Source organism: Trachinotus anak, unplaced genomic scaffold, assembly GCF_046630095.1.
Source record: "Trachinotus anak isolate AG129_WGS33_773 ecotype Australia unplaced genomic scaffold, CSIRO_AGI_Tana_v1 ptg000025l, whole genome shotgun sequence".
Taxonomy (NCBI): Eukaryota; Metazoa; Chordata; class Actinopteri; order Carangiformes; family Carangidae; genus Trachinotus; species Trachinotus anak.
In genome coordinates this window covers 13,172,281-13,197,955 of record NW_027273876.1, presented here as the reverse complement: position 1 = coordinate 13,197,955, position 25,675 = coordinate 13,172,281, and the positions used below count along the sequence as shown (strand labels likewise).

The following is a 25,675-nucleotide window of genomic DNA, read 5'->3' as shown; positions in this document are numbered from 1 at the left end:
ATAAAACCTACTGTAACACCCACTCCGGCCTCAGGGGGGCAGTACTGCCGCACTCTGCAGTGACAGACCGTTTCGACGAATGTGACCAGAATGTAAACAGTGACCTAGCTGACTTCTGCTATTATCATCGGTAGCTAACTTTGGAAGTGTCGCCGCCAGTTCTCACTCAGTAATGGCTTCACGGTAGATTCACTGAACGAAGATGGCAGTATCGCACTGATTCCCTTTTCTCCGTCTCCCTTCTTGTCGCTTGATAGCATACATGGTGAGTAGCTTCCTCTTCGGTCAGTGAACCTGCTGCTGCAGCAAGGCCAGGGCAGGGACACAGATAGCTAACTGTCATGATGGAGGGCAAGGGCACATTTGCAAATAACAGTAGAGAGGGTAGAGATGTAGCAAATAACAAGAATGCCCTTTTAACTAGTATTAAACTAAAAACAAAACTCAACACTTCCTTGTGACGATGTAGTTCAGTAGTTCCTGTTACAAATCATGCAGCACTGTTGCAAATTGAAACATGTGACTGACTGACTGTTGTCATAGATTCATAAGCTGTCATCATGACCAAAGACATAGTTGTTGGAGATGAACTACCAGACTGGGTGGGGGCCAAGGAGTTCTACCAGAAATATGACCCCAAAGAAGTAATCGGCAGGTGAGTCCAGCAGAGTAACCACAATGCAAGCTTTCTTGGTTTCCTGTGAGGATGATATAAACCAATGCTGTACTCTGTGTCCATGGTATCTCAGGGGTGTGAGCAGTGTGGTGCGCAGGTGTGTGCACAGACACACGGGCCAGGAGCTGGCAGTGAAGATTATTGAGATAACAGCGGAGAAGATGACAGCCCAGCAGCTGCAGGAGGTGAAAACCTCCACGCTGAAGGAGATCCAAGTCCTCAACATGGTGAAGGGACACTCCTCCATCAGTATGTTGGAAGTCTCTTTTGCACCATAAGACACTTAGATTTCTGTTCTTGAATATTTGATGGGGTTGAAACCATGTTATGTGTCTGATTTCCTTTAGTTACTCTCATTGATTCCTATGAGTCCACAACCTTCATATTTTTGGTGTTTGACCTGTGAGTACAAAATCATACAGCAAAAGTATCACGGTCTTTCTGATTCTCCCACTGAAATACTAATGTTAACATACGTGTAATACATTAAGATGTCAAGACTCTCTTGTTTTCTTTTTCAGCATGAGGCGAGGAGAGCTGTTTGACTACCTCACAGAAAAGGTTACTCTGAGTGAGAAGGAAACCAGGTGAGCTCCAGCATCAACACACCGCATCAGCTAATTGAATTTGTCGTCATTTTGTCACCATTCTGTGTTTTAATATGATGTTTTTGCAAGGTCATAATACCTGTTGTACACCAATTGTGTATTAGTTACTTTTCTGCTGAATATTTCCAAAATATACTGTAATTTTACAGTATGAATGGGTCAATCCATTCAAGCTATTGTTATTTTATATTCTGTTGTCAGAGATCAAACCTAGTGAGTGAATTCCAGTAGCTTCTTGCATCTAACGGTTTGCTTTTCAGTAGCCAGCTCTCAATTTTCATGTCAGAGATGACAACAAGCAGTCCCCTATATTCACCCATATTGCAGTACACTGAAAAACCAGTGGGCACCTGAATAAAAAAAATATAATAAAATAACTGGCATGCTTTGAAACGTGGTCATTGGTAATGTTTTTTCCAAACCTGTTGGTCTATAGGAGTATGATGCGAGCTCTACTGGAAGCAGTGCAATACCTCCACTCCTTCAACATTGTCCATCGGGATCTGAAACCTGAGAACATTCTCCTGGATGATCAGGGACACATCAAACTGTCCGACTTTGGTTTCTCAGTGCAGCTACAGCCTGGAGAGAAACTTAGAGGTACTGTAGTATAAATGTAGATCAATGCCAAAACAGTCTGTAGGTGTGGTCAGTTATGTGAATCATGCAGTGAACATTTGTACGGACTGAGGTTAAAATAAATTTGTTGTCTTTTAATTAGAGCTTTGTGGTACGCCTGGGTATCTGGCCCCTGAAATACTGAAATGTTCCATGGATGAAATGCACCCAGGCTATGGCCAGGAAGTAGATCTGTAAGTGTTTCCTCTTGTCAATTATGCAGTATTTGTAGTTTTAGTAGCAGTAATTGCAATTGCTGTTGACCTCACTATTATTTCTAATTTTTGCTTACTTGCGTTGATGTGTCTGTTGCTAAGCTGGGCATGTGGAGTGATCCTTTTCACATTACTGGCTGGGTCACCACCGTTCTGGCATCGCAAACAGATGCTGATGCTGAGGATGATCATGGAGGGTCGCTATCAGTTCAGTTCCCCAGAGTGGGACGACAGGTCTGACACTGTGAAAGATCTGGTAAGCTGATATTGTATCGACTGGAGACGTGTCAATTTAAATCCAGATATGTTAAATAGTTCCCCTTCCCCTCACTGTCAGATAAAATCTCTTCAGCAGAAAACAGAATTTTTGGGCTTACGCAATGATGCAACTCCTCATGTTCACATGCTGTTTTTATTTCCAGTGCTAAGAACACGTTTTATTTCAATATATGTATCTCTAAAATCATTTATGTTTATTTTTGCAATCTTTTTGCTTGTGATACTCAGATATCCAGACTGCTGGTGGTGGATCCAGGTGCCCGTCTCACTGCTGAGCAAGCCTTAGTACATCCCTTCTTCAGACAGTACCAAAAGGAGGACGTGCGGCTCTTCAGCCCCAGAAAGACATTCAGAGTGAGTCACAGTGTTGACCTGGCTTATATCTGGCTGATGATTTTAAATTTAACCCCTGATAAAAGTGGCTGTAAAACAGCATGGGAAGAAGCAAAAATGCTCATCATTCTCATCTGTTTTCCCCTCTTTCCTCCTCAGGTGTTGATTGTCAGCGTGCTGGCGTGTATCAGGATATACAGCCGTTACCACAAAGTTCGCCCGTTGACTCGGGACGTGCTGGCCAGAGATCCTTACTCCCTTCGTGGCGTCCGCAAACTCATCGATGGCTGCGCCTTCCGTATCTATGGCCACTGGGTGAAGAAAGGGGAGCAGCAGAACCGAGCCGCCCTCTTTCAGAACACAGCTAAGATCATGCTGCTGGGCCTGGAGGACTTTGAAACATAAAATGTCAACCTCATTCTTAACCACATTGATTTTTATTTAACCATTTGCATGTGCTGTAATGTCTGTTTTTTGTCTTGTCGAGTTACTGTGTTTAATTTTAAGATGAGGAATTCAGGGACCGGGACGATCGTATGCCTTAATGTGCACCATGGCTCTGCAATTTCAAGATAAGCATGCACAACCTAATACTCCTTATCTGCCTTTTGCTCTGAGTTTGTGTCTGTCTGAAACCCTACTTCGGGTCATCATGTTTTCAGTGCCACTTTGCAGTAGAGGACACATTGGACAATCGTTTGATAAAACCCATCACATAAACTGTAGGTACGTTATGTATATTTAGAATTTTATCTGCTAATCGTCATGTACAACTGAGGAGAGGATGTGTTTCTAAGCACTGTGTGTCAGAAGTAGATATTTAAGCACTGTGATTAATTGTTTAATAAATAATCATATAACAATATTGTATTGAAATACAGATTTACATATATTCCAGTGTTACAAATAACTACCAGAGGATGTGAAACTTTCAAATACAGTTTCTGAAGTGTTTTTGGTAGAAAACCATATACCTGATGCATGCAGACATTCCTCAATAGGGAATCCACTTTCACTAACTGTGAAGACCATCTGTGACTGTTTGTCCCACTCAGACTAACCAACACCATTCCCTACTCAGTTCATTCTTCAGTTTAATAACTGGCACTCTTCCTGAAAGTGCCTGCCTGAGAAATGTACAACAATTGAATGAATGCAGAAATACATTGTACTGTATACGAAGAAAAAGGTTTTATTGACCACAGAATAAATGTTTCAGTTTGAATTATCTTATTTTGTGTCAGCGTTTAATGGAAATCATCATACTGGCTGTTTGAATGGAAAAGCTAAAGGAAACTTTCATCACCCATTATTTTTTGGCCTTGTGGTTGGGCTGCGGAGAGTCTAATGCCCTGTTGTGCTGATCTGCAATTTCTTTAATCCGCTGATCTAGTTGTCCAGACACAAGCATCATCTGCTCTCTGACTTCTTTCTCTATCAGTTCCTTCAGTTGTGGTGTGGAACCTAAAAGTGAGGAAAGGAAGCAGTTACAAAACAGTTTTGGGTGTATTTGACTACAAAAGTTATTTCTGCAGTTGCACTCAATCCTGCTATGATTTGGGATCCTACCAGCTGTGGTTTCTTCTTCTTCTGTGTTGGATGTTTCCAGTGTTTCAGGAGAACCATCTTCCTTTGCTACAACTTCTGCTCCCTCTTTCCTCACATGCAAAAAGTACTTAAAAGTATTAATAAATCTGGTCAAAGGACCTCTAAAATATCAAGAATATTCTGTTCTCTGGCTAAAGAAACATAATATTGAAGAAATGTGAAGTGCAAAGAAGGTTGAAGTCATTTTTATATATGTGATTAAAACTAAAACTCAAAGACAGCCTTAGATTTGAGGAATTTGCATTACAAATGTCAAACATCTTATATTTTCATAATGAAATGAAAGGTTCAATGTGAAGTAACATTAACTGTAGTTCCTTCTCTTATTCAGCCTATTTAAAACCTATTTCTTGAATTGTTAACTTGCACTTATACTTATTTCCAGGCAGGATGAAAAAGATTTTTAAAAACCTTTTTAACCTTTTATGCCATCATAGATCTTTTGTTCTACAAAAACTGTAATACCTACCTGGAGCAAAAGAATCCTCATGGTCTGGGATCCCAGAGTACGTCAAAGACAAATCAAGTTTAACCTGTTAAAAATGGTGAGAAAGAAATGATTCCACTCTAAAGGCAAAGGAGCGTAGCAGAACTCGCTTGACACAATTTGTATAGAATAACAGATTTCCTATTTTTACCTGTGGAGTGAAGATGTATTTGTAGAGTTTGTAGTGTGTCATATAGTTGTTATGGATGTACTCAAAGATACAGTTCACCTCTTTAGAGCTGAAGAGGTTGATACTAAAAGGAGGCCGCTGTAGTGGGCAGACACAGACATAAGGATGAAAAGCAAAAACTTAACAACACCTAAAATGATATTTTGAGAGGAATATGCTTCTAATTGTTGTACACACCCTGACTGAGTGACAGAGCAGAAGCTCCTGGCAGTATTTGGAACACTGTTCTATGTTGTTGAGTGGCGTTTCTGCAAGGAAGGAGTTTCAAACATCCCACATAAAGGTGAAGAACATGTAAATGACTGATCTGAACAAACTGGCCTGTAATCATTCCCCAGCTAGAATCAGTGACCCCAAGTCTGACTTCAGACTTGACTTGAAAATGCAGTAAAATTCAATATAGACTATAGTGTATAGGCCTATTGTATTTTCTCTTATTATCTAAATATTGAATTGGTTTTGGACTTGACACAGAATATGAGTCTGTACTGTAAATACTACCTGTCACATGTGTGTCAGCTGAAGAGGTAGCTCATACTTTTGTGCTTTCACAAATCATCTATGTTGAAAGCAAATTCTATCTCTACTAGCTACTAGTACAAAGTAGTGATAATGATCGGATTTTACCTACCTATGTTTGCCTCATGGATGGACTTGATGATGGACAACAGAGCAGAAGTTTGTTCTTTTTTGAAGCTGCATTCTCTGCTAAAAAGCACAGTCTGGACATACAGCTCCAGCAGAACTCCTGTTTTTGGTTCAGGAAGGTCAACTCCAAGCACATTGCACAAAATACTGTCACAGAGGAGAAGAAAAGTGACGGAAAAATTGTCAGTGGTCGGTGTGTGAATAACAGATTGTGTGTGTGTGTGTGTGTGTGTGTGTGTGCTTATGTGTGTGTGTGTATGTGTGTGTGTGTGATAGAGAGAGAGAGGGAGACAGAGATAGAGAGAGACTGTGTTTTAAATAGATGTGTTTCTGGTCATAAACCGGGGCAGAGACCTCTCCAGATCAGGAATGGACTGCATGTTTTCAATCTGCTCCATGTCATGGTAGCTTATATCTGTCCTGAGAACACACAGGGAATAGACACAAGGTTAGACACGACATTTAATCATGCAAATAAAGCAGCAAGGAATCAAAATGAACATAATCTGGATTTTAGACAAAGAGCTCACCATAACATCACTTTAGCCTTGAGGGCCCGTGGTACCTACACAGCAAAGCAATGCTCACTTTATATGCAATTCATTACAAGTCAGTGCTATAAAATAGTTGCATCCAGCCAACGAGGAATATGTGTAGAGTTTACCTTTATTGTCGTATCCATTCTTTATTTCTTTCGCCGAATTATGTGATAAATTGAGCAAACGGCAGAAGTTGACGAGTGAAAAACAGAAGTGCGACAGATTTGTTTCCACTCCGTCATAAAGCGACACATACACAACCCGCTTCTTAAAATATACTTTCTGCTTAAAAAGGTAGTAGTTATCTCTTTTTTACCTTACATTTGTAACAGGCTCCAATAAAACTGGACCATTTCCTGTTTGACTGACTTCCTCGTATCCTAGCAACATTATCCCTTTTTTATTTTCTTTTTCCGGTTTAGAGCGTCATAATCATGTAGGTTATTACACCCTAACAAAATAAAATACCTTCATTAACTTCATTTTAAAAGATTAAAATAAAAACAAACTACAAAATAAGACTATTTTTTTCATATGTGTGGTTATTTATATACATAGGCTATTATACATGTTTCATTTCATATTCATGAAATAAAACATATATCATTTATATGTAAAATTATTCATGTTATGCATATAAAACCCTGGTAAAATGAAATATAGTAAAAGGGGAAACAGAATTATAAATGTCCAGTATTTATGATAACTCACTATGATTTTCTTTATTATAAATCTATTGAAAGACCTCAAACACAGAAGATACTGAAACTACACACAAAATACACAATTTACCCTAAGGCTATATAATGAAATACCGTATAGTAAAAAAACAGTAATAATAGTAAAAAAGTAATAAAAAAAAAAAAATAATAATAATTGAAATGGCCACTGTTTCAGTCAGCATCACTCATAAAAGGTTTTTGTTTGTTTGTTTGTTTGTTTGTTTATTTCATTATGCAGTCAAAATGTGTGTGTAAGTGGCAAATCATAAGACTCCAACTACTGCTGTTTTATTTTATTAGACACAACTATTACCATCATCAGACCGGTGCTATTATTCTGCAACTAAGTATACCATACCACTATTATTACAGCCTTACTTTACTTGACTTTGGATATTGGGCTGTTACAAAAGCCTATAAATAAAGTAAATAAAGCAAACTTAAATGTAGTGCGTCACACAAGTATTAAAAATACCCTTAAAAAAACAACAAATAGACTACATGACGAACACTACCGCCAAAATAATAATAACACCAATTAATCAATTTAGAAGTGGAAATGTAGTCGTATGTGAGGTAAAATAATGAACTAATAAAAGTTGTTTTCTGATTAAAAACACAGGGGCACGCTGTAACCATGGCAACGAGATAAACCCGCCTGAGTGTCCCGCTCATCGCCGTCGGCTGGCCGCCTTTGTGTATGTCTACCAGGACGTCTCTGCCTTCTTAATGGCACTATAGCTGATGTGTTGTGTGGCGGTGCAGCCAAGTGAAGTACTCTTCATGAGAGTCGGAAGCTTTGGGGCTCCGTGTTTGACTGTTTACGCCGGGGTAAGTGATGCAGGCTGCCGTCTGGTGGTAAACGGACTGACGAGAGCGAAGCGCCGCCCTCTCGTTTGTCTTGTCTCACGGTTCAGGTGAAACACGCACAGGCCTTAGCATCTCCACGAAGCGGCCAGGGGAGGCCTGCCTTGCCCCGGAGACTGCTCAGTCCACACTGACTGAGCTTGTACATTGCAGTTTAAGAGCATTATCCCCTTTTAATCCACTTTGCCTTCTGCTGCATGCAGGTGGACAGACTGTCAGATGGAGCAGGGCGGCTCAATCAAACACCCGTTTCCATTTTCAGTTGCTATGTGTGTTTTTTTCTTTTGGACGAGGAACTCTTTCACATATTGAACTTTGATGCTTTCATGCTTCATCTGTTGTTTTTAAATATCCATAATTACCTCCTGATAACTCTGTAATTAGCAGAGCGTGTTTACTCAGACATGGAGGACTCAGATATACGACAACAGAAGCTGGACAACCAGGTAAAGAAACAAGGATTCTGGGTATCTGATGTAAATAACACAGGAAATAGCTCAGATATGCTTTGTTTAAAGTAGTGTAAGAATTATAATACACTTAATGGTAATTGCTTACAATGAAATGATCTTTAAGTTGATAGTGAAGATTTGTAGCTGTTTCTTTATCAAAAACATGTATGTAGGGTAAAGATAATTATCCCAGTCCATGTCGACAGTGGAGCAAAGACTGGAGCTTATTTCTTGTTTAATTAGTTAACAAGTGGTTAAAACTGAGACAGAGCTTTGCAAAGAAATGGCTGCCTGTGTCAAGGCCACCTGCTGTGTAGAGCTACTGCTCAACTTTACGTCACAGTCTTGTTTATACACCAGAAGTATGTGATAACCAAGTGCTATATAAATACCTAATACCAGAAAGATCAGCAGGTAATCACTAGTAGGCTTACTAATACCAAGAGTCGCTGTTGTAACCTAATATTACTTAGCCTATCTTAAATTAAAACTAGAACTACTAATAAGTAGTAGTTCTAATAGTTGTAATAGTAGTTAGCAGAAACAATATTGCAGGGGACCCTGCATTAAAAATGCAATAAATTTAAAATTTAGCACTCATCATTAGTTGTGTCATTATCTGCAGTTGTGAGTAGTCAAATAAGCTATTTCATATTGTATGAATTACTACTACGACCAGTGTAACTTACATCACAAATATAAATCACCCCAGATAACATCCAAACACCTTATCTAGTCAGGGTTTGAAAAAAACAGTTGGCTGATAATAGACATAGTGTTTAGCTCATGGCCCGCTGAGTTAAGTTGACGTCATATGCATTCAGAGAAGCAACAGTCCCTTCAAACGCAATGAAATGCTCTTGCTGCACTCACCACCTAACCAACAATCTGAAAGAGGAAAGAACAGAGTGAGAAAATTACAAAATGCACATGAAGAAAGCATTTTCTGAAGTTAAAGTTGAGAGAAAAACTGATTCAAACCTTCACTGATATATACTGAACAGACAGAGTTATGCAATATTTTCTTGTGTGGAGAAAGAGATGACAGTTTGAAGAAATATTCATTCTGCCACAGCGAGCCCTTTTGATGAAAAAGCAGCAAAAGAAGAGGGCTGATTCTCAAATGGTGGTAGCCAATCGGGATACTCGCCAAAAGAACCGAAAGCACAGAGCTTCTCACTCTGATGAAACACCTCTGCTGATCAGCCAATCCCTGAGCAACACTTCTCTGAGTGGTTGGTATTACAATAATTTATTATGTATCAGATAAACTATTTTTATAGAAAATGTTATTCCATTGTAATGTGTAATTATGTTCAGTCTCTTAAATAATAATATTAAATACGAGTGTGTTTTCTTTGTTTTCATCCTGAAGATCAAGTTGAACATGCCCATGATAACCCACTGGACGAGATCACACTGGGTGAATGTGATGTGACAACAAATGAGACGTTAGAGGAGATGCCTTCAGGGAAGCCGGTTACTCCCAAGAAAATAAACTTGGATACTGACAAAGAACCTGAGGTGATGTGTGTCGTGGAGGATGAGGCCCAGGTGGAGGGAAAAAAGGCAAAGAAGAAAGATGTGAAAAAAGAAAAAGCCAAACGTAAGACATGTGCTCGTAACTTTTGGGCCATAGATAATGTGGAACTCTGCAAGTGTGTGTTCATGTTGTGTTTTTTCAAGCATGCTGATATAAAGCAAGTAGACACTTTGCTTTACTAAATTATTCATCTGCAACTCACTGCTTTTTCAGAGGTGGAACAGAAAAAGGAAAAGGAGAAAGAAAATGACAAAGACAAGGAGAAAAAGGAGAAAAAAACAAAGAAGAAGGACAAAGTGAAAGAATCTGAAGACACACAGAAGACGAACAAGACAACCAAACAAGAGCGTAAAAGTAACATCAGTGTTTGTGAATTTATTATTAAGACATCAGTGCTCTGCATAATATACTATGTACAGTATCTAGTGTTGAAGGAGGAAAAAATGTTTTCACTGACTCAGTGTTCTACATTAAGATTTAATATCATGTTACTTAGCTTTCACAGTATTTAAGCGTGTCTTCTTTTGCAGAGACGCACTTAGAGGAGGCTCAGGAGATAGAGTCAGTGGGAGTTGAGGCAAGTCCAAAAAGTAATAATCGTGACGAAAGGGACGATGAAGAGGAAGATATGGCCCAGAGGGCTGTCCCTCAGTCCCCAAAGAGGAAAAAACAACTTGATACATGTGAGGAATCATCTGGCCCAATGCATTTTATGATCAACAATACTGTAAAGTTATGGTAAAGAAAAATTCTTTGTGTTTTATCTCCACAGCCAGGTGCCAAATAAGTGACGAGAGCAAAGATGAGGAAGTCCAGGAAAAGGAGAATAAGGAAAAAAAGACAAAGCAAAACAAAGCAGAGAAAACTACACCCAGTCTAGCTTCGCTTAACTCCAACTACAGGGAGACTTCATCTTCAGGCAGTGAATCTAATGAAAGGGTGAGACATTATTTGGAAAAAAGGAACAGTTTAGTACACTGGCAAATGCAAGGACGAGTATGGCATACTTTATTTGTCGCAGAAAGCGGTGTAGTGGTGTGGTGAAATCATTCTTTCTCATTTCAGTCAACATCTCCAGTGTCAGTGGAGGATCTGGAGAAGTTTGCATTGCGTCCTGCGCCCAGAGATGTAACGATTCAGTGCAGGATCACCAGGGACAGGAGAGGCATGGAGAAGGGCATTTACCCAACTTACTACCTCCACATGGAGAAGGAGGATGGAAAGAGGGTTAGTACACTTCAGAAATTTAAGCAAATTACTGTGCATTAAGATTTGAGCTCAATAATAGAGTTGCCATATCTCTGTCAAAGTTCTCCACCACTTCTTTTAAAATGTACTTTTCACTGTGCCACCACCAAGGTGTTTCTAATGGCAGGCAGAAAAAGGAAGAAGTGTAAAACATCCAACTATCTCATCTCCACTGATGCGACAAATCTATCCAGAGACACAAACTGCTACATAGGAAAACTGAGGTATAACCCTCTTTTATTTCAACTTTGTGAACAGATGTTGTTTGTGATGCTGATTTCTTTCTGGTATAATCTACAAACTCAATTGTTGGTGATAATTGTGCTGTTACTTCAGATAAAGAATTACATGGCTTCGCTATATTGTGACAACTCTTGAAACTCTTTCAAACCCCCTCTAGATAACATTAAACATGCACTGTTACCGTCACTCTCAAACATGGACATCAAGTTTGTGTTACAGTTGAGTTTCCCCATAAGCCCTGCCAGTGACCCAGATACACAACCCCAGGTCCCTGGCACTAGAACACCTAACTTTAACTTACATTAGTAATCAGGGCACCAAAACATTTCACGTTGCAGTGAATTCTAGGATGCAATTCATGCTTGTCAAGCTTTATATAGCTTTTCATAGAGAGAAAAAAAACAAAAAAACAAGGTAGGGGGACTACAATTGCTTCAAATAAACCAGAACTAGATCCAAATTTTCATTACTGATGATTCCCCATTGATTTAAAGAGAAAATGATTTTACCTGAAAGTAAATACACCCAAAGGCTGTTATATTTAAGTTGACATTCACAGCTTACACACGATAGATGATTTTAAAACATGTATCGTATAAAATCAATATGTTTCAGGTCCAATGTTCTGGGTACAAAGTTCACAGTCTATGATGGAGGAGAAAACCCAGAGAAAAAGCCCTTCATCAAAGAGTGTGAATCAGTGCGGCAAGAGCTGGCAGCAATTTGCTACGTGAGTTCAAATATACAACCCCTTATATACATCCCACGTTACATTGTTTACAAAAAAAAAAAATCTATAACACAATGGTTTATCATATTCCAGGAGACAAATGTGCTGGGCTTCAAGGGTCCCAGGAAAATGACAGTTATCATCCCTGGCATGCTGGACAACGATGAAAGAGTGTCTATTCATCCAAAAAATGTATGATGAAAACAATTCCTAAGCTTATAAAACCGGCAATGATTTAGGGCAAGTTTGAAATATTTTAGATAAGCTGAAATTTAATTTTTCTTCAGGATCTTGAAACTTTACTGGTCCGCCATGCAAACGGCAACACAGATAAACTGGTCACCCTGGTGAACAAATCCCCGAGCTGGAACGAACAGACTCAGTCTTATGTACTTAACTTCCACGGGCGTGTCACCCAGGCCTCTGTCAAAAACTTCCAGATCATCCACCCTGACAACGGTGAGTTGTGACTGACTTATTGTCTCTCTTCTTCTCTGAACAACCACAACATAAATGGCAGTCTTGTCTTCATCATAATCCCTCTCCTCCCTTTCTGCCCTCTCGCTGTCTTTTCCAGACGATTACATAGTGATGCAGTTTGGCCGTGTAGCAGAGGATGTCTTCTCCATGGACTATAGCTTCCCCATGTGTGCCCTGCAAGCCTTTGCCATTACCCTGTCATCCTTTGATGGCAAACTAGCCTGTGAGTGACCCATGCTGGTGTGCCCGGAGTGCATAACTAGACTCTACATCAAGATAGGAAGTTAAACCTGTACCCCTCAGTTTACACAGAATCATTTTTCAAGTTTTGTATCCTGGTGCATTGTAACACCTTGAAAGCACTAAGTATGAAAAAATGCCACAGATTTAGATTGCAGACGAGACTTGTTATATAGGTCCAGTATTATGCTATCACCGATTTTATATTCATGTGTAAGCAAAATTATTTAATATAGTACAATTGAATTTAATTCTTTCTTTTTATATTTACCAGATGTGTAATGGACTCGTGCGATTAAAATAATGAGGACCACTGTGAACACTATCAGTGAAATATTAAATTATAATAATACAAGTTTTGCACGTCTATGAACTATTTCTTTTAAACAGAAAGGCCGCACTGTGCTGCATGTTCCTCTGTGTCTACTTGGTGAATTTTAATGTTATAATGTTTTTCTTTGACATTTATTTTTTTATACATATATATATATATATATATATATATATATATATATATATATATGTATAAAATAATCATCTTAACCAGCAATTAACTTTTCCAAGCCCCTAAAAAATATTATTTCATGCTGCTGCAATCCTCCCCTCAGATCTTCATTCATCAGATTACATGGCATTTCAAGCAAGGAGGGACATCACTAGCGGTTTGCTATCATTTTAGAGTATTTATCACAAAGACATAAACATTTTTATCACAGCACTAAAAAACTGCAAAAAGTACTCCTATCAGATGCAGAGGAACTGCAACGAGTTGCAGATAGAGCCAGCTATATCAGGCTGTCTGCTCTTGCACAATATAATGACTTGAAAATACTTCCATCTCACTCCAGACTCATTGCTCATCTCAAGCACGTTTTCAACACAAGTTTAAATGCTTCACATGGGGGACAGAAAGTCATTTCATTTCGGTTTCAACTAATTAAAAATAGGCCACTGTTAAGCTCTGTGGTAAATAGAGTAAGTAGATCAGAAATGCATAGATATTTTTGATAGCGAAAACCCAGACTAACCTGAAACCTCTGTTATCACATTGACAAGACTATCTGCATGTTACCATGGTGAGTTTACTTGTTTCCCAGTCAAATTATCTTCAGGTCTAATCAAGTTAAATTAAAAAAAAAATTAAGCCAGAGTATTTCTCTCTTAAAGAAGTTGTAAGTGTCAGAAGTTGTCAGCCATACCTCACCCCTTTGGACCACAAGTGAACAGACTTGCGAAATGGATTTAAGTGCAATTCATGTTTTGTCCTGATCAGACTGAAAAAGCCTGAACAAAACTGAACTGAACTGGGCTGGCAAAGTGTTGGCTTTCTCTTGATCTGTTGCTAAATGACTCCACGTACGGTGTACAATCTAACGCAGTGACTCAGCCGCTAGTGTGCATGTTAGTATGTTAACAAACTCTAAAGCAACAAAATCACAAACCTCAGAGGAAGACATGGACTTCACTATCAGCTCTTATCTTTTTACAGAATCTGCATTCAGCTGATCTCCTGTCAGTGCACTACACATTGCACAACACTCTTGCAGGTTGCACAATAAATAACATATTCCAGTCTCTGGTTATGTTTTGTCCTACATACTTTGACTTAAATCAGATGACATCAAATCACTTAAGTCATCAAAGAAGTGCATCAGCATGAGGTGAATTCTATATATGGTATATATCTCTCCAGATAACAGTGCAACAGCCACAAATATAAGACTAAAATACATTTCACTGCTGGGATTTCTCAGTGTACATCACATTGGTTTGTTAGTAAATATGTGTAAATTCAGTTCAAAGTGGACATCCCTGGACCAGTGAAGTAAAATATTTAAAAATATTTATGCAAAAAAAAAACCAATAATTTATTTTTCAATATAGTTTACAATGTGATTTATTACATTTGAGTGTAATTTGGACTGTAATAATGTAATGTAATTTCTCCATTGCATTTTGTATTTTTGGTGTCTTATCAGCTCATCAACTTATCAATACAAGTCTCAGAGCAGTGCTGACATGAATGTGTTCCAGTTTTGAGCATATTTGGTAGATTACCATAAATAAATGGAGAAATCTCACAGAAAGAATGCATTTAGATGCACCTAAGGTTTACTTTGAAGTATCAAAAGCAGATGCGAAAAAGAAATACTGAGCAATTCACATTTTGTATTTTAATTGCTATTTAAAATAATTAACACTGGGTCTAATACTGATAAAATGCACTATTGCTCAACCACATTTTATAAAAAGACATGCCTAACTCAGTGCACAGTATGAGAGACTGTGTGGTTGTTCTGTGAGACTCAGGACTACATTTGAACTACAGCCTTACCCCCTTCACACACTTTGAATTTACAAATGCTTGCTTAAAAAAAGCACATCCTCTGCTACCACTAACATACAGCTGATAGCTATCGGTGCAAAAAAAGACTGACTGACACCTCCCTCTCTCAGTCTTCATTAGACAGTTCTTACAAGAGCTTCTGGGCAGCATGACTTAAATCAAGACATCTCAAGGCCCAGGTTATGTCCAGGCCAGCTGGTGTGATGGATTGGAGCTCTACTCCGAGGCTGAAGCTGACGCTGCTCAGTGTGTTTCTGCTCGTGTCTGCCTACATCGTCCGTCTGCATGGAAATCCTATTGCAGGTTATGTCTCTGCCAGTATTTAAAATAATCTGACTACACATGAACTAGACATAATACAACACACACTACTAACAAAAGTTAGATTGCAGAGCCTTTTTTGTCTTTTTAACTGTCTCTAAATGATTGGAAATGAAGCTATGAAGTATTTGACCTTTGACCTGGGAGGAGGCTGACATGCCTTCTTATAATGGGGAAACTATTTATATTTTTATTTTGTTGCCTTTTTATCAGTATTTATAACTGGAGAGGTCACTGTGCCTCATGTTATGTAAAAGCCTATAGCAATGCATTAATGAAGGTTTTTATTTCATGATAACAAACATTCCGTTTTTATATGTTCAGTAATAATAAGTCATTAGTAATGGACGGTAGAAAGCTATCTTCCAGAACAAAATCAAAGTCTGCGATAGAGGGCTTTGTTGATGATTAACAAACTATATCAAAGACAGAGAGGATATTCAGGGCGTATCCCAAGTTGTAGCTCTGTTACCATCAGAGAATGGATGGGTGTGTGTATGGCACTTTGCACATTACAGCAGAAAAGCATTATTAGTGCAGTTCATCCATTTTTAGTGCAATACTGACATGCCAATACACACATTTAAGAAGTATTGGTTGTTGTAATTTTAGTGTAAAAGATGGCACACAAAGTGGGGGTCATCCTTTGTTACAAAATCACTGTCTATGTTCATATGAGCATGCCAATACCGTTTTACACCATGTGTCAAAAAACTGTGAACCTGTCCTTCAAAGCTGCAGTTTAAAATGGTCTAAGTGTTTAGTGTAAGATGTCTATGAGTCATCACTTATGGTTCTTGGACTGGGTGGGTCAAACAGTCCATGAAATGAGTCCTCATTGATAAGAAAGAGGATATTCACCAGCTAAAGGGATCTAATATGTTAGTTCTTTTTTTAATATGTGCATTTTCACATCTTGTTACTGATCTCTAAAGCAAGTGACACTTTGGTAAAAATCTGTTTGACTCCTGACGGTTCAAGAAAAACATTGCCTGTATATTTGCGTAGGTGCACACGGTCTTCGCTGTGTGAATGATTACTTGTCCACTATCAACTGCACCTTGAGCATTGTGCCGACAGAAAACACCTCCGACAGCAACAGTTCCTACTGGCTCACTTTCACCAGAAAACCTGAACAGTGAGTCACTCTTTGCTGTCATATACTAATAATGGTCGGCCTTAAATGTGATGATATTGTTTCTCACAACTGTTTCTCAATTCCTCATGCAGAAGTACATTTGAGTGTATGCTGACCAACACCAGCGAGGATTATTTCTGTTCTGTTAAAGCATCTGAACCGATGGATGATGACTATGATTATTTAGAGACCTTTGCAGATTTAGAAACCTTTATAATCTCACTCTGTCACAACCAAAACGATGGATCTGAAATCTGCAAGGTGCTGGATGGCGAATATCAACCTCTGACAACCAGTAAGGAACATAATTATTCCGGTCTGTTCTCATAACCAGAACCACAGAACACTTTCACAGATGGCAAGCTTTTAAAAAAAAATCTGCCTTTGGTGTGTGATGTTCTTCTGTCTTGTCCCCTCTCATCAGTTAAACCGAACGCACCATGCTGCCTCACAGTTAGTCACAACTCAAGTCAACATAACTTCACCTGGAAAAGCACCTATGAGGAGTACAGCCCTTTCACCAACCTGGTCAACAACTTCAAGTATCAGCTCCGTTACTTCAAAAGAGGAGGCAAACACAACGGCAACAGTGGGGTACGCTTTGTTGGTGGGAATAAGAGAATAATACACTTTTTGGGAAATAGTTCTGGCTGTTTGAGGTCAGTTTAAAGTTGAAAATCACTGCAGTGCATATTAATTTCATTTATTGAACTTAATCTATTCCTCTGTTACTAGAACATAAGTGCAACTACATGTTTCGCCACTATGCCAGGTTTGACTGCTGTCCGTTATTTCACAGATTTCAGTGATCCTAAAGTTGCATTCTTTTAATTTGCTTTCTTCCTATGATGTCAGATGGCTCAGACATGACAACAACTCTATACCTCTGTAGATTGGTGGCTGCTCTGAGCTGACAGGACAGACTTTTAAAGATTAGAAACTACCACAGGAACATCAGTGCCCAATATTGACATCAGTGTGGCGGCGGTCGGAGGGTGATAAGAAATTTCGACTTAACTTGACCCATAGATCCAGCGATCCAGCGATAAGTTTGACTCATTGCAAGAAACAGATAGTTTTAAACTGAGTATATCATGATGGTTTTGTTGCTCTGGCCCCCTCTGTCCCAGTAAACACTTGTTAGAGGGTTAACCTGTTAGGATCCTACTGAAGAAAAGGCCTTTGTTAATTACAATAACAACCCTCTTACAACTAGATTTTGACACCAGGCTCCTCTGCAAAGCTGGGACTCAAGATGAAGTCATAATACAGGACTGGCCATCATTGATACTATATATAAACAATGCATTTGATCAAATGAGAAATAGAAAATCTGCGATTATCAAAATTATTTTTCAATTTGTTTTAATCATTTTGTAGCATATGTTCTTTAACCCAACAATCATTGAATGAATATTATTTGTATTATTCGCAAATAACATGAATTAATTTACAATTTAAAGTAGCAGAAATGGGCTGCCATTCAGGGCATTTCTCTCCTTTGCAAATTTTCAGTTGATCCTACTCTTTTCATTTTTTCCTCCAGGTGATGTCACGTGATATTAACACAGACAGAAAAAGCTATTATTCGGATGATCAGATATTTGAGCCGGACACAGAGTACACTGCCAGAGTACGGACCAGTCCTAATCTGGCTTTCTATAAAGGGCAGTGGAGTGACTGGTCCTCTGAGGTTCACTGGAAGACGGAGTCCTCCATGAATGGTGAGTGGCCCAAAATATACACAGCTAATCTAAGTAAGCAGGTTTTCCTATTTTGTTTGCAAACATGCATGCTAACTTTAACATTTCTTTCTATGCATTTCAATCCATAACTTTGCTCTTCTTAATTTCTTCCGCTCTGTGCTGCAGATGTCCCAACAAACACATTCATTTCTGAAATGGGTAAGGTGTTCATCCCCATATGTGTGATGGCACCACTCATCTTACTTCTGTGCTATGCTCCTGTTAAAAAGTAAGTTCCTCATCCAGATTTTACTCCTCATCAAATCCAAAATCAAAATATAGCTAATGCCATTTTCTAAAACCTATACATGCTATATATTATCTTTATATTCCTCACACACTCAGGTGGAGGCAAAGTGCTTTTATACCAACTCCAGCACCCTATTTCCAGACGCTGTACAGTGACTGCCAGGGAGATTTCAAGGTAAATTAAGCTTGTCACATAAAACACTAGCAATTATCTCACAAGAACATCCTTAACCATGACTGTAATTATAGAGCTGGGTGATTACACACGAAAATATAGCAGACATGCTGAATGCTGAGGCATCACTCCAAATCGACACCCTGACCAAGTGCGCAGACGTCCCGGAGGAAGACTGTCAGCCCCAGTTTCACCACCAGTTGATGGAAGCCAGCGCATACAGTAACATAAATGACCCAGTCTGTGATACTTCTCTTCTGGGCGTCCCTTATGCTGTGAGCACCATGGCTCCACTGTCAGCTCCAGGGAACTCGCTAAAGAGTCTGACCCTCAGCTCCCAGCCAGGGAGCCCTGCTGAAGGAGACTCAGGGTGTTGGCTCTGCAGTGACACGTCCCTTGAGAGGGACTCTCCCTGGTACTGTAATGAGTACTGCACCCTGAGCGCCTTTCAGCAGACTAGTCCAGTCACAGCAGAGCACAATGGAAAATTGTCAACAAAATCTTGGCCACAAGGGATTATTGGAGTAGATGGCATTGGGGAAGCATAAAATGATGTATTTGTATGTTGTAACTGGACAGTAAAATATTGTGGAGTTGAAGTTTAAATGTTCTATCACACACACACACACACACATCAACACTGGCAAACATAATGCCTCTGAACACGCCACTACTTCAAGGTACAAACTACTGTAAATGCTGTTTTTACAGTGCAGTGGTTTTTAGCATTTACAGTATATTTCTAAAATGTTTCCACAGCATTATGTAAAAATGTAAATGATATAAAATTGCATAATCTTGCTTGCATCAAATGTGTAATGGACCTTCAAATCAGATAGACTTAAGAAAAAAAAGAAAAAAAAGTCATCTAATTTTTCACAATAACTGAATCGCTTGCTTTGCTTCTGAAACCCAACATGATCTTGCTGTATTTACTCATGAAATAAAGAAAATGGAAAAGTTTTGTAGAAAGTTTTATTTACGCCAACACATACATGAACAAAGCACCATATAACCTTAAAGTCTGATACAGAAGTAAGCCTACCTGCCTCAGTCATTGTGGCCATTTTATTTATTCCATAGCAAACACTCTGAATAACAAAAAGACAGCCAAGGCAGCAGATTCTATCGTATATTACAGCATGCTGAATAGAAAACCTGGGAAAGAATTAGACAGAGCCATCTAGAGACACTAGTGAGATACAACAGTATAAAAGTGCCATTCATTATACAGCAGTTGAAATACTGACAATGAAATAAGCTATTTTTACATTATTTTTATGGAAAATAAAGGGGGAAACAAAAGGAATAGACCCTGTGAAAGAGCAAAATAAAACAAAAGACAATTTCTTCCTTGAACACTGATGACAGCCAGCTTGCATTGAGTTGATGAAACTGGTACCGAGCTGTGTCCCTTGCACCACATAAGACAATTAATGTTTAAAAAGAAACCAGGGTGCTGAAGCACCCATCCCCTCCCAGCATTATGCGCCAACCAGCAATTAAGAACCAAAAAAAAAAAAAAAAAAAATGATAGGTCAGAGGAGAGCGGATGGCACAGAATGTGTGGAGTTTAAATAGAAGTCTTTAAGCAAGTCCCGATGTGAGAGGAGCACATTCATTGAGAGACTGAGTGGGGAGGTGATTCTTGTTAAACCCATTCCTTCTGCCACAGCGGAGCAAGTCTTCGCCCTTACGAGGGGGAGAATTTTTTGGCTTGTGCTCGAACTCTTTTTTCATATTCTACTCTGTTTTGGCTACAAGGGGGTTAAAAACAAACAAACAAAAAATAAACAAAAACAACAGCAGTTATCATGATGTTCTGATCCTTTAATCAAATCAGAAACAAGAGGTATTTTCAAACCATATTTCAAAAATTCTGAGATAAAAATCACATTTTGACCAATGAGACAAAGAAGCCAGGTATCCTCTGACTTATCTTGTCATTTTATTTCAAGCTGTAAAGCTGAACCTTTTTTTTTTTTTTTCCCCCTCCAAAAAGTTTTAAACACAGACCTTTGAAAATTTATTTTACTCTTGTACACACAAACATCTTGTGTGCGGAAGTTAATGTCATTTTCAAGACCAGATAAAGCTACATGTTCTGCAGGTTTTAAATGTGAAGCAAACTGACTGTATTTGAGAACCTCTCTATCTTGCAGTCAGCCACTTTATTGTTTAAGTGTGGATTAATATTAGATGTGAAACATGATGCATTCAGATAAAATACATCCAGACCTTCACCATGCACACACATGCACACATTACTGACAGACAAGTTCAAAGGTCATTAGGTCCTTAAACATGTTTCTACATAGAAAGATTTACACTGCACGTGCATGTTTCAAGATTTTTAAGAAGCCTGTCTGATTGATCACTAATCATGCTGGTCTTGCTGCCAGATTTACCAATGTGTTCTCATCAGGCAGGAGATCCATTGCTAACTGGAGTGGTTAGCAATGCAACGGCAAGGAAGGAAAACTATTTCAGTGACGAATGGAAATAAATCTACTTCAATAATAAAATAAGATCTGCAAGTTGAAGAAAATCTAGGTTTTTGACACCTTGTTTGATTAAAGTTTGCCTTTTTTGTGCCGTATAGTTTTACTTTTAAAACAGCATGTAGCAAACTAAATTCCTTCAGAAACAGGCTGATATCAGCTCCCTTTGAGAGTGTGTGTAAATCATAGATTCCTGTTGTACTAATATGGAACATGTTATTGTAGTACAAGTATAACTCATCAGTTTCAGACTAGAAACAGACTTTAGAGTTGTACATAAGAGATCTGCAACTGACCTCTCATCTCCCTGTCTCCTTTCAGACACTTCACTTAGTGAATCTTGTAGAAATTTTACATGCCAGCACCATGTTTAGAAATATGAGAGACTAAATCAAATATCACTCACCAGTAGATTGTGTAAGCCTCTGCTTGGGCTGGATCCTGGATATTTGGCTCATTTAGGAGTTCCTGGATACCTAATAAGATCTGTAGGATAAATGAACCAATAAGACGAATTGGTTTTATAATAAGTGATTCATCTGTTCTGTATTTCTTTATAGGGCTGTTTATAATATTTGTCGGTCACAAAAGTTCTAGGTCAGTTGCATGAACACTCAAATTCTTTATTTGGGTCAGATCTAACTAAAGGATTCAAAAACAAATGCCCCTTATTTCCGAGCAGGGTCAATTCAAGGGTCAATTAAATACCAGTTGAATATCAGTGAATGCACTGAACTGAAATTTACTACACCTTCGTCCAGTCTTTTCTTGTAAGATTTGAAGGACTATGACCAGATAACTTAAAATATCCAGATTATAAACACTAAATCAGATTTTCCATGCTTTCTAGAATGAGCATGTTGAATTGAGTGACACAGACATTAGTCCATATTAACAACCTTTAATCTAATTGTGTGTACATTAATTTACCAATAAAAACTTAAGGATATTAGTATGAAACTAAAATAAAATTTTAAAGACCTTTTTGGAAAAAGCCCAGCAATGTAAATGAGGTATGCTTGGCAAACCTGCTTTATTGTGATGGCCGGTCTCCAGTCCTTGTCCTCCTCTAGAATAGATAGGCATACTGTGCCTGATGGATACACATTTGGATGGAAGAGCGGAGGCTCAAATTTACCTGAAACACAATAAAATGTTAAGTGCACTTATGTATTGGATCCATTGCAAAACGTCAGACAAGATGAACAAACTCCACAAATGTCAACAAGCTTTTTCACAGCATAAACCAACTGAACTCAGTCACTAAAAAGGCAGCAGCGTCTGATGTTCACACCAACTGCACCTTAATATTTTAATGTGACATTCATACACCACCACTACTACCTGAGTCCTGTTACTGGATATTAGACAAATTTTATGTCACATCAGACTTGCTTGTTTTCATTAATATGATAGTCAGTTAGCCATCAAACAAGCCAGACTGTTACACTTCCCAGCTTCAGGATAGAAAAAATGCCTAGAAATGCTAAATTCCCAGGAAGACATGTCACCTACTGTGCACCTGCCTTTACATTCCAGATTAGGCCTTTTACTGTGTAGTGTTTGTTAACTAGCCCACCTACTGCCTGAATAACAGACAGACAATCCTATAACCATCACAGAAAAAAAAACAGTTACTATGTGTAGTTATCACAATAACAGTTGTATTTAAGCTGGACACACATCAGACACTGCTACTCACATTTTGGTGGTGAAGACGGATAGTCATCCTTGAACAACATGCGCAGTTTGAATAGGCCTCCTTCCCACGGAGTCTGAGGAGACACAATCGTTAAGTGTCCAGAGTAAAGTGTCAACCAAAAATGACTCTGAAAACACTGTTATTACTGTAACAAGTTACCGCAGTAAAACATGCTGACTGTTCCAGCCGTTACTATGAATTATTAGGATTTCACATCTCTCCTGTTCCTTGAAAATTTGGCTCACAACTGTTCCTATTCCTGTTCCTATTCAATACCTATACTTACAGAAGAAGAAATGCAAGACATACCTCTGCAATTGTGTTATGTGATAGAACTTTAAATGATTTGAAACCATATGTGCCCTTTTACATCTGCTACAGAAATGTTTTCATCTTGTCAAGCTCACTATATTCCATTTAACAGTGGTTGCTATGTAAAGCAAGGATGTTCTGTATGCAAACAGACTGAAACACATTACCCCCTTCTTGCCAGGAATAGCGCATTCCCAATTCATGAGATTCATGGTTCCATCTGGATTTTTAGTTGGTACAGCAACAAATCCCTGCAAAATTGAATGGGAGAGTGCAAACGCTTACAACAGTGTTTATTAGAGGACTGGACATAATGAAAACTCAGAAAGAAGTCTGAAATGGTGCATCTTCTATGATACTACTTACAAAAGGATGGTCCTTCCGCCATGCCTTGCGCTCCTGGGCAAGCCGGCTCAATGCAATGCCTGACATGATTTGTGGACTCCTGTAATAAAAGAGAATGCCAGGTCAATTATAGACTGGTCAATTAAGTCATTCATAAAACACAGAATGCAAACCTTAGCAGGTCTCAGCTTCCACTAAAGTAAGGGTTTGGTACTTTGATCTGCTTTACATTTACATTGTAAATAAGATCTTGGGGTTTGGGACTGTTGGTCTGACAAAACAAATAACAAAAATAAATCACAAGTAGCAGTCCTAATTATTTTGGCCCATTCTGTTAGTTTCGGTGATCATATATACAATATGATATAATCTCCCACACTCTGAAGTAGATGCTTTCATGTTCTTATAGCAATACAATTTTGGCTCAATTTGATCAGTTTTGATTTAGGATGGGGCTTCTCAAAGGATTTGGCTCTTCTTACATGAGTCCGCGATTTTAGCAATGGGAATTAAAATGCTGGCAATGAAAGCTAAGCCCCTACTTTCTGTAAAGTGATCATATGTAGTAAAATCGTAGTATTAGAAGTTGAAAACATAAACATTATCAATGTAGTGAACTCTGATGATCAGCTAAAGTTGCCTACATACAGAATACAGGAGAGAGAATTAATTACCCCCTCCTCCTCTATAGATGAAAGTGTGATAATCAGTTAAATCACCTGAAATTAAATTTAAGTTAAACATTTATCAACCTCACTATGGCGAGTCATGAGAGATGTGTTGACTGTCCTGACTTTAACTAACTTGCCTTGTTACAGAGTGGACTGAAGTGCTCATGTAGATCTCTAATTAGACCCTGCACTGGAATGTCTAATGATCTCTATAGCAACGATGCTTTGGAGGTGAAGACAGCGAGGAGAAGCAACTAAACGGTCCTAGCAACAAGCAGTAATTGCCTACTTCGTATTTACTAACTTCACAGTTGTTAAGCTGCACTCTATGTCATCTTATACATCCAACGAAACGTTAGGTAGTTTCAACAACCTTACAAGTAATCGGACTAAAAGTATCCTTTAGACCGACATGTCTCTACCGCTAAGAGCTAGCCAAGTTAGCCGGTGGTTATACATTGCTACAAAAAAAAAAAAAACAAAAAACGCTTCCCCTACTCTTAAACTAAAGGGCGGTCCAGGAGACGACATCATTAACATTTCATTTGTCTAATGGTTGTTGGGCTTTGGTGTTAACTTGCTGTCAACGCAAACGTCCACAGAGTATTAAAGCTATTTGATTAGCAAGCTAGCCGGTTAGCTTGATAAGCTAACTCATGTGCGCCAGAATCGTGCTACAGCCCAACAGGCGCTGGCGCTGTTAGCGTCTGACACGGCCTGATGCAGCACAAAAATGCGCAATTGCACTTGATTTAGACACTATTTTAGATGAGAAAAAGTGACTGTTGCTTTTCTTCTAGCGCTTAACGACGTCTATTCTGAAATGGCAAACAGGGATGTGAAATATTGTACAGGAATAAACCATACCATAACCCATTAAAGAATAGAGACAAAGAACGCCAGAGCTAAAAGGCGCACATTTGTGCATTACCAAACTAGCGAAAATGGCGCAAACTGAAGCGGGTAAAATATCATAATACACGACAAAATTAACATCCTCCCTAGTAAAGGTGCACTCCTACCTTTCAGTATGGCTGTACTGGCTCTGGTAATTGAGCGAAATGAATTAATCGTGCTGAAATCCCGTTAAACCTTGTAAAGTTTCCCTCCTGAAAAACCACCCGCTCCGACTCAAGCTAGACACAGAAACAGCGAAGCGAAACAGTCATCCGTCGTTTACTTCCGTCTTGGCTTAAATACCCCTAGGAAGAGTACACTGCGCGTTTATCTGTTAACTGTTTGGGTTTCTGGGTGTATCTCTGTAACTGGCAAGGATTCGACGTCAAGATTTAATCTGGTTAGTTGTTTATCAGTTTCTATTTCATCAGAGGAGCATAGCTTCTGCTAATAACGCTCAGCTCATAATAAAACACCTTTACATGGTTTGCGTTTGTTGCTCTTCGCGCAGGCGCCCTGAGTGTCTGAACTACCTGTTCCGAAAAC

At 38.8% G+C, this 25,675-nt stretch overlaps 5 protein-coding genes across 9 annotated transcripts; 3 read left to right on the top strand and 2 right to left on the bottom strand.

The window, feature by feature from the left end:
- Positions 1-43: 43 nt before the first annotated feature.
- On the top strand, positions 44-3,962 carry phkg2 (phosphorylase kinase, gamma 2 (testis)). Its single transcript, XM_071462989.1, has 10 exons — positions 44-265; positions 544-655; positions 750-925; positions 1,024-1,078; positions 1,198-1,263; positions 1,721-1,884; positions 2,006-2,096; positions 2,220-2,373; positions 2,625-2,750; positions 2,889-3,962. Exons 2-10 carry the CDS (start codon positions 561-563, stop codon positions 3,132-3,134), a joined length of 1,173 nt encoding a protein of 390 aa, XP_071319090.1. The 5' UTR covers positions 44-265; positions 544-560; the 3' UTR covers positions 3,135-3,962.
- On the bottom strand, positions 3,896-6,606 carry cfap119 (cilia and flagella associated protein 119). The gene is made up of 9 exons (XM_071462990.1): positions 6,327-6,606; positions 6,193-6,227; positions 6,017-6,082; positions 5,646-5,809; positions 5,192-5,262; positions 4,976-5,092; positions 4,807-4,870; positions 4,299-4,382; positions 3,896-4,193 (listed from the first exon to the last, which is right to left on the bottom strand). The coding sequence occupies exons 1-9, from the start codon at positions 6,342-6,344 to the stop codon at positions 4,039-4,041; spliced, it is 774 nt and encodes a 257-aa protein (XP_071319091.1). The 5' UTR covers positions 6,345-6,606; the 3' UTR covers positions 3,896-4,038.
- A 928-nt stretch (positions 6,607-7,534) lies between these two features.
- Positions 7,535-13,081, top strand: LOC139609122 (tubby protein homolog). Of its 5 annotated transcripts, none has more exons than XM_071463377.1 (13): positions 7,535-8,236; positions 9,318-9,477; positions 9,618-9,848; positions 9,999-10,139; positions 10,316-10,468; positions 10,558-10,724; positions 10,851-11,012; positions 11,145-11,257; positions 11,892-12,006; positions 12,100-12,198; positions 12,294-12,465; positions 12,584-12,709; positions 13,001-13,081. In XM_071463377.1, exons 1-13 carry the CDS (start codon positions 8,195-8,197, stop codon positions 13,006-13,008), a joined length of 1,689 nt encoding a protein of 562 aa, XP_071319478.1. In that variant the 5' UTR covers positions 7,535-8,194; the 3' UTR covers positions 13,009-13,081. The 5 variants fall into 5 exon arrangements, with proteins under 5 accessions (XP_071319478.1, XP_071319477.1, XP_071319476.1 ...); XM_071463376.1 differs by having other exon boundaries at positions 7,536-7,754; positions 8,178-8,236; positions 12,584-13,081; XM_071463375.1 differs by having other exon boundaries at positions 7,536-7,754; positions 8,175-8,236; positions 12,584-13,081.
- A 2,100-nt stretch (positions 13,082-15,181) lies between these two features.
- LOC139608604 (interleukin-21 receptor) lies at positions 15,182-19,664 on the top strand. Its single transcript, XM_071462544.1, has 8 exons — positions 15,182-15,376; positions 16,403-16,532; positions 16,625-16,827; positions 16,957-17,126; positions 18,079-18,256; positions 18,404-18,506; positions 18,623-18,701; positions 18,776-19,664. The coding sequence occupies exons 1-8, from the start codon at positions 15,256-15,258 to the stop codon at positions 19,247-19,249; spliced, it is 1,458 nt and encodes a 485-aa protein (XP_071318645.1). The 5' UTR covers positions 15,182-15,255; the 3' UTR covers positions 19,250-19,664.
- On the bottom strand, positions 19,663-25,602 carry ube2ib (ubiquitin-conjugating enzyme E2Ib). The gene is made up of 7 exons (XM_071462552.1): positions 25,255-25,602; positions 23,583-23,661; positions 23,384-23,467; positions 22,905-22,977; positions 22,231-22,340; positions 21,609-21,688; positions 19,663-20,458 (listed from the first exon to the last, which is right to left on the bottom strand). Exons 2-7 carry the CDS (start codon positions 23,646-23,648, stop codon positions 20,395-20,397), a joined length of 477 nt encoding a protein of 158 aa, XP_071318653.1. The 5' UTR covers positions 23,649-23,661; positions 25,255-25,602; the 3' UTR covers positions 19,663-20,394.
- Between the last annotated feature and the right edge of the window lie 73 nt (positions 25,603-25,675).

What these genes read in the sequence shown, in the direction of transcription:
- ube2ib (XM_071462552.1), bottom strand. Translation starts at nt 23,648, where the DNA reads ATGTCAGGCATTGCATTGAGCCGGCTTGCCCAGGAGCGCAAGGCATGG. An exon ending in GGCGGAAGGACCATCCTTTT is followed by an intron (nt 23,468 to 23,582) that starts GTAAGTAGTATC and finishes TCAATTTTGCAG; the next exon opens with GGATTTGTTGCTGTACCAAC. An exon ending in CTATTCCTGGCAAGAAGGGG is followed by an intron (nt 22,978 to 23,383) that starts GTAATGTGTTTC and finishes GTGTCTCCTCAG; the next exon opens with ACTCCGTGGGAAGGAGGCCT.
- LOC139608604 (XM_071462544.1), top strand. Translation starts at nt 15,256, where the DNA reads ATGTCCAGGCCAGCTGGTGTGATGGATTGGAGCTCTACTCCGAGGCTG. An exon ending in GCATGGAAATCCTATTGCAG is followed by an intron (nt 15,377 to 16,402) that starts GTTATGTCTCTG and finishes ATATTTGCGTAG; the next exon opens with GTGCACACGGTCTTCGCTGT. An exon ending in ACTGCCAGGGAGATTTCAAG is followed by an intron (nt 18,702 to 18,775) that starts GTAAATTAAGCT and finishes CTGTAATTATAG; the next exon opens with AGCTGGGTGATTACACACGA.
- cfap119 (XM_071462990.1), bottom strand. An exon ending in CATCCATGAGGCAAACATAG is followed by an intron (nt 5,263 to 5,645) that starts GTAGGTAAAATC and finishes CCTTCCTTGCAG; the next exon opens with AAACGCCACTCAACAACATA. An exon ending in TGAGGATTCTTTTGCTCCAG is followed by an intron (nt 4,383 to 4,806) that starts GTAGGTATTACA and finishes ATGTGAGGAAAG; the next exon opens with AGGGAGCAGAAGTTGTAGCA.
- LOC139609122 (XM_071463377.1), top strand. Translation starts at nt 8,195, where the DNA reads ATGGAGGACTCAGATATACGACAACAGAAGCTGGACAACCAG. An exon ending in AACAGAAGCTGGACAACCAG is followed by an intron (nt 8,237 to 9,317) that starts GTAAAGAAACAA and finishes ATTCTGCCACAG; the next exon opens with CGAGCCCTTTTGATGAAAAA. An exon ending in TGCTACATAGGAAAACTGAG is followed by an intron (nt 11,258 to 11,891) that starts GTATAACCCTCT and finishes AATATGTTTCAG; the next exon opens with GTCCAATGTTCTGGGTACAA.
- phkg2 (XM_071462989.1), top strand. Translation starts at nt 561, where the DNA reads ATGACCAAAGACATAGTTGTTGGAGATGAACTACCAGACTGGGTGGGG. An exon ending in GCCTGGAGAGAAACTTAGAG is followed by an intron (nt 1,885 to 2,005) that starts GTACTGTAGTAT and finishes TCTTTTAATTAG; the next exon opens with AGCTTTGTGGTACGCCTGGG. An exon ending in CTGACACTGTGAAAGATCTG is followed by an intron (nt 2,374 to 2,624) that starts GTAAGCTGATAT and finishes TGTGATACTCAG; the next exon opens with ATATCCAGACTGCTGGTGGT.